At 42.0% G+C, this 10,428-nt stretch overlaps 1 protein-coding gene across 2 annotated transcripts; it reads left to right on the forward strand.

Annotated features, from left to right (window-relative positions):
• The first annotated feature begins 299 nt into the window (after positions 1–299).
• On the forward strand, positions 300–3,846 carry LOC103723487 (uncharacterized protein At5g41620-like). 2 transcript variants are annotated; one of them, XM_026800115.2, is made up of 4 exons: positions 776–911; positions 1,302–1,425; positions 1,518–1,646; positions 1,827–3,846. In XM_026800115.2, exons 2-4 carry the CDS (start codon positions 1,423–1,425, stop codon positions 3,408–3,410), a joined length of 1,716 nt encoding a protein of 571 aa, XP_026655916.2. In that variant the 5' UTR covers positions 776–911; positions 1,302–1,422; the 3' UTR covers positions 3,411–3,846. The 2 variants fall into 2 exon arrangements, with proteins under 2 accessions (XP_008812626.2, XP_026655916.2); XM_008814404.3 differs by lacking the exon at positions 1,302–1,425 and having other exon boundaries at positions 300–911.
• Positions 3,847–10,428: the final 6,582 nt, after the last annotated feature.

Genomic DNA, 10,428 nt, shown 5'->3' on the forward strand with positions numbered 1-10,428 from the left:
ACAATTGAAAATTTGAAATGAGGAGAGAAAGAAAAGAACCATAAAAGAGAGAAAGAGAGAGAGAGAGAGAGAGCAGAAGAAAAATCTGATAGCGGAGAAATATGGTTGTGGATTTCCCCCCTCCCCCTCTATTTAGATCATGGGTTTTCGGGCATAACTGGATTTAGGTTAGGTTGTGATCCAAACAACCTGGACCCATTGCAGCTTTATAAGGGTTGCTTCTCACAATATGGTAAAGTAGAGGGTTCTATTGGCAACTCCCTATTTTGTACTCCTTTTTATTTGCCTCCGGCCACAGGACCCAACGTTAGATCTCAGTCAATACGGCCACTGGCATCCTGTCTCTCTCCCTCGCACAGACGTACGTATCTCCTCCTTTTCCTCCCTTTCGGACAAAATCCCTTCAGGTTCTCTCCTTCCTCCATCTCTCTCCGCCCCCTCTTTTTCTCTTTCTTACCTCCAATGGCGTCGGAATCGCGTCAGAGACTATGAGGAGATCCGGAGCCCGGAGCTACGGCCCCGCCATCCTTTCCTCTAAAATCTTGACCCCAAACCCCGACTCCGATCTCCCTCCGCCGCGGAAGCTTCACAAGCTCCGCCGCGCCACGAATCCCATTTTTCCCAGCGCCGCCGCCGGAGCCCGGTCCAGGAGGGACGGCGGCGCCTCCGGCGGGAGAAGGAGTGGCCCCGCGACTCCCCTCCTCCGCTGGAATTTCGACGACGCGGACCGGTCTGCCGAGCATCCGTCGGAGTTCGGCTGCGGGAAGGCCCAAAGGAAGCACCAGAATGCCGCCGGAGAAGCGGTGCCGGTCGTCTCGGCGAGGAAGCTTGCCTCTGCGCTATGGCAGCTCCAGCTCCCGGAGGCTAGCAGTGGCTCCAGGGAAAGCAGGCGAGCTCGGCTAGGGTTTGAGGTACGACCTCAAGATCCGTGCCTTTTTTTTTTTTTTTTCCCTGGATCCTTCTAGGGTTCTGGATTGAGGGATCTTGGCAGAATCTGTTAAAAAGTTGGCATTTTTATGTTAAAAGCTCCCTCTTTCCCCCCTTTTCTCCTGCTCGGTTTTGAAATTCTAGAGTGGAAAATGCTTAATTTTTCCTTACAAAAAGTAGATGGTTTTCCCATTAACCTCAGAAGGTACGTCGTAATTGTCTTAAAATGTATAGAAAGTCTCTGTCTTGGATTCATTTATTTTTGAGTTTCTATTGTGTTTCGATATATCAGTGTAGACGATGAATGCACCTTATACTTTCGCTTGGGTTGGTCTTGCTTGTCAACTAATTAGAGATCTCTGACCTAAATGTAGCTAGTATAAGCGTTGTGGTCACCTTCGATGGTCAAAGATCAGATGATACTTGGCTGTGACCCTACGGCCGTACCATCGGTTCGAACATGGTGATGTTGGCTGTGGTTGGGTGGTAATAATAATGGTCCTGATATTGATGCTTTTGATGGGTGATGTGTCCCCTACTGTTTGGAAATTCCTGCTGATGAAATCATTTTTTCTTATTCATCTTTTCAGGCTAATTTCGCGCATCTACATGTACCTTATGTCTGTGATCCCAATGTAACAAGCCTTCATACCAACACAAAGAACGAGCTATCTAGTCCCATTTCTATCCATGATCCAAAGAATGACATTGTTCAGAAGGTACTCAATTTGATGCTCTCTCTCTCTCTCTCTCTCTCTCTCTCTCTCTCTCTCTCTCTCTCTCTCTCTCTCTCTCTCTCTCTTCTGAAGAATATGATTATCTGCTAATTGCCAAAGAAAAATTGGTCATTTTCTTTATATCTTTATGATGTTTTACTTAGTGTGGTTTTGTAAATTCAGCTTGAGGCTTCTGCTGCATTATCCAATTGTGCGATGGAGAGAGCAACTAAATGGGACCCTGGGTGCGGAAAGGCATCGGATAAGGTCTACAGATTTTATGGTCACCCGAAGCTTCTCGAAGATCAGCAGCTGACTACTGTTTCTGTTGTCTCTGCTCTTCAAGCGGAGCTTGAGCAGGCTCGTAATCGTATTAGTGAGCTTGAGGCTGAGCGGCGGTCAGCAAAGAAAAAGCTTGACCACTTCCTGAGGAAGCTTGCAGAGGAGAAGGCATCATGGCGAAAGCGAGAGCATGAGAAGATAAGAGCTGTAATGGATGCCATGAAGGATGACATGAACAGAGAGAGAAAAAACCGGCAGCTGATGGAGATCATGAACTCCAAGCTGGTCAATGAACTTGCTGAGGCTAAGTTATCCGGCAAGCGATGCTTGCAAGATTATGAAAAGGAAAGGAAGGCTCGAGAGCTTATGGAGGAGGTATGTGATGAGCTGGCAAAGGAGATTGGAGAAGACAAGGCGGAGGTTGAAGCTCTGAGGAGGGAATCTATGAAGATTCATGAGGAAGTCGAGGAAGAGAGGAAGATGTTGCAGATGGCAGAGGTTTGGCGTGAAGAGAGGGTACAGATGAAGTTGGTAGATGCCAAGTTGATGCTTGAGGAGAAGTATTCTCAGCTAAGCAAGCTGCAAAAAGATCTTGAGGCTTTTCTCAAAGAGCGAAGCAGTAATCATCCAGATGTGGCAGAGTTAAAAGAAGCAGAGATGCTTAGGGAGGCAGCCAACTCTCTTAAGGTTCAAGATGTTAGGGAGTTCTCGTACCAGCCTCCTCCTGCTTCAGAGGACATTTTCTCTGTCTTTGAGGAACTCCAGCCAAGAGAAGAAACTAACGAGAGAGAGATCGAGCAATGTTATGGATACAGTCCTGCAAGCCGTGCCTCCAATGTCCAGACGGAAAGCCCTGAGACTGATGTGTTTCTAGAAAAACCGACAAAGAGATACGCGAATGGGATAATTGAGAGCAATAGGGATATGGAAGATGATAGTGACTGGGAAACAGTGAGCCATGTCGAGGAGCAAGGATCTAGTAATTCACCAGAAGGGAGTGACCCATCTGTGAATGGCATATATCGAGAAAGCAATGCTTCAGTTAGTGGAACAGATTGGGATGAGAATGGAGATAATGGCAAGTTAAATAGTGAAATCAGTGAGGTTTGTTCTGCAACCACGAGACAGTCCAGGAAGAAAGCATCTTCAATTTCTAGACTGTGGAGGTCTTCATGCCCAAATAGCGGCGAAAACTATACAAAAATTTCGTTTGAGGTGACAAATGGAAGGCTGCCAGATGATAGGAAATCTAATGCTGCTCTGTCTCCTGACAGAAAGTCAGGTGAAGGGGGTCTAAGCTCACCCAGCGTAGGGCAGTGGAGCTCCCCTGACTTATTGAACCCTCATATAACTCGAGGAGGAATGAAAGGATGCATTGAATGGCCAAGGGGAACACAGAAGCACAGCTTGAAGGCAAAGCTTCTAGAGGCAAGAATGGAGAGCCAGAAGGTTCAACTGCGCCATGTTCTTAAACAAAAGATTTAGCACGACCATCATTTTGCAAGTGAATTATCTGTTCTGATCACACTAGGCTGTTGTGGGCTGGATCGAAGTACCCAGAATATTGACTTTGTTGGTTCATCAAGACATGCCATCCAAGGATGCTACAGTTATTGAGGTGAACTCCAACAGTCCATCAGAAATCTGAGAGCAGGGCACGGGCTATTGGACTATACTTTTCTCTATCCTCAAGCTTCTGGTAAGAATCCTTGGAACCATGTCCTGATGACATCCTTTTTATGTAATCTTCTTTCATGAACCCATATTTATCTCAACAATGATGAATGTTTCGGTAGCTGTAGAGATACATAAATCTTCTTATCAAGCAAGAAAAAGTTAGCATTTATTGAATCTATAATGTGCTATATCTGCATCTCAAAGTAAATTATGAAGACTCTGTGGCAACATCCTTGAATTGAATCTCCATTTGTGTTTCTCATCTTTCCTAGCCAACTGCCTGAAGGGAGTTTCCTTTGTTCTTTCTTCAAAAATACAGCAGATATGTAGTGATGGAGTTAAAATAAGCATCCTATTATGTGCCTTACACCCTTCACCATTTTGTATTCTGCATGTCCTGTGAGTTCGCTCACTGATTGCAAGAGTGAGATTAATTTCTTTGTCGACTTTTTTTTTCCTGAGCAAGTTGGGTGTCAGACAAGTTTGCTTTGTTGGTGACAAGACAAGGTTTCTTTGGTAATATGTTCTTATACTATTAATCTCGTAGTTAGCCAATGCTTGATGTACGATTGATTGGAATTGGATAATTTTTTTCTAGAATCATCAACCTTGATATCATAGGGATCAAATTTTTTCTTTCTAATCTTATTCTAGCAAGTTCTTGGTGGTTCTCACTGATTTTGGCCATTTGACTCGATAAACTTGGCTGGGCGGTTCATTACCTCAAATCTATTTGGTTTTATTTTTTTTTCCCTATTTGATTTAATTAAAAATTCATGACATATTGTTTTAAGTTTCTTATTTGTCTCATACATCCCTAACCAGGACTTTTTTCAAGCCATGGCTTTTCGATTTACTTGTTCTTAATCAGCCTGTAGGCAAATATTTGTAATTGTTGGCCAAACAAATTTATGGTTGTTGCATGAATTTTTACAATAATAAGCAAATTATTGTCCTTTTTTATATTTTTCGACAACAACTTTTTTTTCTTTTCTATGTTAAGGCACATAAACAAAACAAAAAAGGAAAAAAAAACTTGGGTGACAGACCTTCATATCACCTATTCATCTCTGGCTTTTCATGCCTTCTTTCCCCTCGATTTTTTCTCTTTTTTCTTTTCTTTTCGGTAGCATAATCTTAAGCTTTGAGGCATTATAGGTCAACGGCCTCCAGCTGTTAGCGTTGGCAAACGAGGGTTGGTCGTCGATCTCTCTGTTCTCGTGAGATTAGGCACAGCATCCTCAGGTTGTGCTCGGTCAATGCATCAGATGGTTGCTTTCTTTAATTGTAGCCATGATATCTTGATGGGAATCACGTTAAAATCGACCGAAAGAAAAAGTTCATAGTTGTGTGTGAAGCCGCGTGATCTTTTATTGTTTACTTGGAAAAATCCTGGATAATTAATTTTTATGCCTTATATGTGCATGTTAGGATGGATGTGGGTGAATCTAAGGACTCGTTTGCTCCACGGAAAAAAGAATGGGGAAAGTATGCTCAATGTGAAAGGAAAAAAAAAGGACTTTATATTTGATTAAAGTTTTTAAAAAAAAAAATAAAAAAAAATGTTTTTTTATAGAAATAAAATTTTTGCATTTTATGAGAAAGAAAAATTCATATTGAACATGAAAAAGTTAGCTGGGAATTGTTTTTTTTTTTCAAAAATGTCATCAAGCTTTTAGGTAGCATAATTTTTTTTTAATTAAGGAGATAGCAGATATTTTATATATTTTTTTCAGAAAAATAGATACTCAATCAAAAATAAGTTACTTTGTAATATATCACTTTCATGTGGTCAACTAAACATACAAAAGCAATTTTTTTAGGCATCAGCAAAAAGCATTTCAATGAGAAATTTTCTTTTTCGCGAACCAAATGAGTCATAAGTTGGATTAAACATGCGGAAGGATGAGTTATTGTAACATACTGAGTGAAGAGTGGAAATTGTAGATAACATAAAGTCTAACTTGCAGATGATTTTGATCATAAAATAGAGCTATGGTAGCAAATAACATCAATTTTTGGATCTAAAACAAAGGTACATGTGGTTGCATGAAATTAGTACATGAAATGGCATGAACCTCGACATGGACTCAATCAAGAAAAGACCTAGATCATGAGCCCAAAGATGTAAACCATGAACATTGGGGATTTCTCTAAGACAAAGGCAAACTAGGATGATTTGACACGCGAACAAGTTGTCATGGATAACTTTGACAAAGGTGAGATCATGTAGTGTCGCACAAATCTCGAAATCTCTCATGTATCATGTCAGACCTAATCCGTGCTCTTGGCTCCTTAGGCGTAAGAACCTACAAATCTCATTTTTTTCTGAATAACCTAACTCAATGCAACAAGTAGCGACTCCAATCTATCAATGGATTAAGTCCGAGTCTTTTTAGAGATCTCAAACAAATTTTGATTTCACACGGTTCATACGATCCGAGTCTGATTTCGGCGATATCCTCTTGATACTTCATTCGAGGTTACCATAAGATTCTTTTAGTATGAGTTTACGAGGGCCAGATGGGAGTTGGAGAAAAGCTGTTAGTAGCTTTCCATGTAGCAGAACTTGTTTAGGCTGAGTGCAATGGACCCAGGAAGGTCCAGTCCAAATAAAGTTGGACCATGAACACTAATTCTTAATCAGGTTCATCAGAGCTTAACAATACATGATCATGCCAAGCTCATTTCTATCAGTTAGTCAATGAAACTTTATTAACAAAACTCATTATTGGGTCCTTACCAACAGATTATCTACCATCAGGAGAAGAGTTTTCGAATCATCAAATTCAATAAATGAGCTCTATTCCTGTCTCAAATGGTAAACCTGATAGAAGCATTGCAAGTTCTCTTCGCAAGGGGCTGCCTATGAAGCAAATTTATTATCCTATCATGATTATATATCGCTCGATATGATATGTAACATGGAGATTCTGCGACAACATTATACATTGTTGTATTGTTCCAAGTTTACCTTGTTAGCCAAAAACATATTACCTCTTGTAATAAGGTAATCCTGCTTGCTTGGCATGATCTCAATGAGTCTGACACTGGATTTGTGGCCCTATTCTAACAATCATGAGTCTTGGTGTGTTCTTTCTTTTTGTCCCCTTCTCTTACTTCTCCTTCAGACAGGGGATAATATAACAGGATTGTTTATCATATTTTAGCCTTCGAATATGATCGCCACTGTCAGGGTGATTGGGGATTATGTTTGTAGCAATGAAGGTGATAGTTGGCAATGGAGTAGCTTAGCTGAGGATATGTATATGATTATGTAAGGAGTGCAAAATTGGTGGCAAATTAAGGTAAGCTGGCTAGTATTTTGATTGACAAGAGAAAAAGGCCAGTCTTTTATGCACATTTGGATGTCCAAAACTTTTTACCTTGCCAAAAAAGATAGGGCAGCAAGTTATTATCACCACAAGCAGAAATTAATGTTACTGAAAAAGATAGGGGAGCTCTTCAGTTTGATTCATACAAATTAAAACTGCATGCGCAAATGTACCAGTATTGATGGCAGATCTAAGCAGCAAGCTAACTTGACCAGTTGGTTGTTGAATTCCTCCAATTGACTATGAGAGGATAAAATTTATTTGGTGGGTTGGATAATGACATTGGTCAAGTGCAGATGAATGAGCACAAGAAATTTTGATGCCGTTGATTGATTTACCAGCTATATCAATGGCTAGACATCCCATCTGGCATGCTATGTTGTATCAATTTTCCTTCTCAAAAATGGCAAGCGTGACATGATACATGGACTGCTTGAATTATTCCTTGGAGGCACCACATAGCAAACCATCTCATGCCTAAAAAATTTCCTTTCTCCAAGATGTAGTGCTTATAATATATCTCAATGTTTGTTCTTTCGCAAGCTATTGATATTCAAAGTTAAGTTTGTTTGTAGAACAATCATGCTCTCGAGTATCTTATATTCATAAAAATGAAAGGATGTGTATAGTGGTTTTGATGAATTTTAGATAATCCTACAGGACTAAGCATCACTCTTTCTTAGGAGTCTTATTTTGACTCAAGTTACTCTATTTGAAGCCTTGGATTTATTAGAAATAAATCTTGAGCTCTTTTAAGATTAAAACATTACTCCAACATTGTTTTTTTTCTTTCTTCGAAATATTATGACAGCGATTATTCATGTGCCCAATCTTTTCTCGAAAGAAAAACTATGTAAACACTTATAATTAGGGATTTTCGTAAATCTGATGAAGACGGTCTGATACACAACTTATGTAAGTTAGAATTTCTTTTTTCTTGGAGGACTTTACATATTCCTCTTATTGTAAAAAAAAAAAAGCTAGATAGAGTTCATGATGCAACCAAATACCAAAAGAAAACTACCTTATGTGATATGAATCAATTGCTAATTAGTCCTCTTAGGATCTATTCAAGCTTGCATACACATTAATATACAAATCGGCCGACTAAACCACTTATAACCCTAGCACAAATGTTACAACCCTATAACAAAATCAGCAGTGTCTTCTCCTCTTTTTTTTTTCAGTAAAAATCAGCACAAACTTGTCAATCACCAATTCAACATTGGTTGTATTCTGTGCTACAAAAAAAAAAAAAAAAAAAAAAAAAATCTGATCATCTTAATGTCCTGCCAGATTTGTCACCATCTAGGCAAGCTCACTGAGCTAGCCAGATTTCCAATCCCCCAGCCCCTGCCCCACACATCAAAGGCCACCCAACTTGGAAAAACAATCACAGTAGTACAAAGCTGGAATCTCCCCCATTCCAGAAGTGTAACCCCCCACATGGAAAACGCCCTCCCCCCTGGTATCATAGAGTATATACTAATCCCCAATCACGCACTCCCTGATCAAATTGATTCCATACTTCGGCCTCCCCTTCAGAAAAGTACAGAAATTTTTAAGTCATGCCCCTAATTAAAAACCCAATCGAAGGACACCCACCCCGAGTACAACCCCTTAACAGCTTAGCTCTGGGGCAAGTAGCCGTTAAGATTCTGATTCCAGAACAACCCAGGGCCCCAGATCTGGCCACCTTTGTATCTTCCATGGGTCCCACCTCGTGACGAGATCCTTGGGCGGTGGCGGGTCCCAGTGGCAGGTCCCTTCCCTGGGTCCGGATAAAGCCCTAGATAAGATAAGGTCCACTAACAAAGGGAAGTGCGCTGGAGACGGGCCCCCTGTTTGGCTCCCCCCTGAGACCGTGGGCGTTGGGTCCCACAAAGAGGTTCAATTATATCCGCACCGGCAAAACCGGGACCAGCGGGGCCCACCTCGCGATTACTTGCCACAGAAAGCGATGGATAGATGAGAAATTATTCCCTGCGGCCACCAATCACAACCGCCCGTTCCTACTAGCTGCGTTCATCAAACGAGGTGCATAGAAATACAGAGTAAGGTTGAGAGCGGTGGTCACGGTCCCAAAAAAGAAGAGACGTGTTTCTCTTACACTGCAGGAGACTCCGCAGCCCACACGCTTACTGGTAGTGTAAATGAGACAATCGGACGCCACGACAACCGTTATTGCAACAGTTTGTAACCACCACTACCATGTTACTAATATCTCTAGCAAGGACGCATCGACAACTTGCTCCCATTAATCTCTTTCATAAAAGTGGCAAAAGAAATATCCACGGAAAAAGAAGACTCCAAACGTGTGGTGCGTATACCAGACTATATGTGTGCCTCTTGCTTTTACATGTTATAAGTTATGTCCATTGTAGTGGGCTTGTGTAATGGTATAATAGTGTTACCTGACATTTTTATTTTGCGGTGATAATGGTATTGTCCTTTATGTTTGGTTGTCATGATGCTCATCTACTTCATGCTGCATGGACATGGTGACATGATGTGCAAGGATCAGAGAAAAGGGATACAACTGCATGAATCATAGATAGATGAAGTAAATAGAGCAGCGAGCTATGCTACATGGCTGATGCATGCCTTACGGAGGGTTCATGGTGGATTCTAGTCTTCTAGAGTGCCCTGGTCATTTCATATCAAGACCTGTTTGCAATGAGTGTGCCTCAAGATGGGGTAGAACAGGTGTACAAAGAAGATGGATTTGAGTGAAGGGATAGAGGGGGTGGAGTGTCTTGGTGGTGGGGTCTTTGTTTTAATCAACGGAGGACAAAGCTAAGTGGGTCTGGACACTGGAGTTTTGACCCCTCTCTCCTCAGCCATCCAATGTGCCACGGACCTCTTTTTCTCTTTGCCCAATCGAAATCAACAACAAAAACACAAACTAATCCGAGTGTTATAACTTTACTTAACCAAAAATGAAGAGACTTGGAAGTAGCCCCAACGTCTGGAACCACACTCATAGAAGAAAAGGGTCCCACGTTTTACCGGACTCTGTGACATCAATTACGCTGGGTTATGCCATTATTGCCGCTCCTCCAATAATTGGCCGGAATCACAGTACCCATCACGGGCTTTTTCATTTAGGGGGACTGGTCGTTCGGATGCCACGTGGAACACATATAGTCCGAAATTGGGCGTGAGGAGACGTGTCCGACTGTGACAGGCTGGAGGGGCGGGCTCCGTGGGGCCAAGGTGGTGGAGACCCTGACATGTACCCACGTGTGCATGGAGCCCACCCCCGTTGGAGGCACCTGAGTTGGCGGGAGGCCAACTCAGAGAGCTCGTGGGTCCCACTCCCCTGTCCGACGTGGAGGGCCGCCGTTCCGGTCCCGGTCACAGTCCCGGTCCCCTTTGGCCCCTTCTTCGGTTCTTCCTCGCCTTTGACGTCCCGAAGTAGATGAAATGCCACCGAAATGAAACCCAAATGAAATGGAGGAACGGCGCGTGAAGACTATAAATAAAGGCGC

Source organism: Phoenix dactylifera, chromosome 4 (genome assembly GCF_009389715.1).
Source record: "Phoenix dactylifera cultivar Barhee BC4 chromosome 4, palm_55x_up_171113_PBpolish2nd_filt_p, whole genome shotgun sequence".
In the NCBI taxonomy this organism is placed as follows: Eukaryota; Viridiplantae; Streptophyta; class Magnoliopsida; order Arecales; family Arecaceae; genus Phoenix; species Phoenix dactylifera.

Excerpts from the sequence above, each read along its gene's own strand:
- LOC103723487 (XM_008814404.3), top strand. The coding sequence starts at position 489 with ATGAGGAGATCCGGAGCCCGGAGCTACGGCCCCGCCATCCTTTCCTCT. Across the intron at positions 912-1,517 it reads GAGCTCGGCTAGGGTTTGAG|GCTAATTTCGCGCATCTACA; the intron begins GTACGACCTCAA and ends TCATCTTTTCAG. Across the intron at positions 1,647-1,826 it reads AGAATGACATTGTTCAGAAG|CTTGAGGCTTCTGCTGCATT; the intron begins GTACTCAATTTG and ends TTGTAAATTCAG.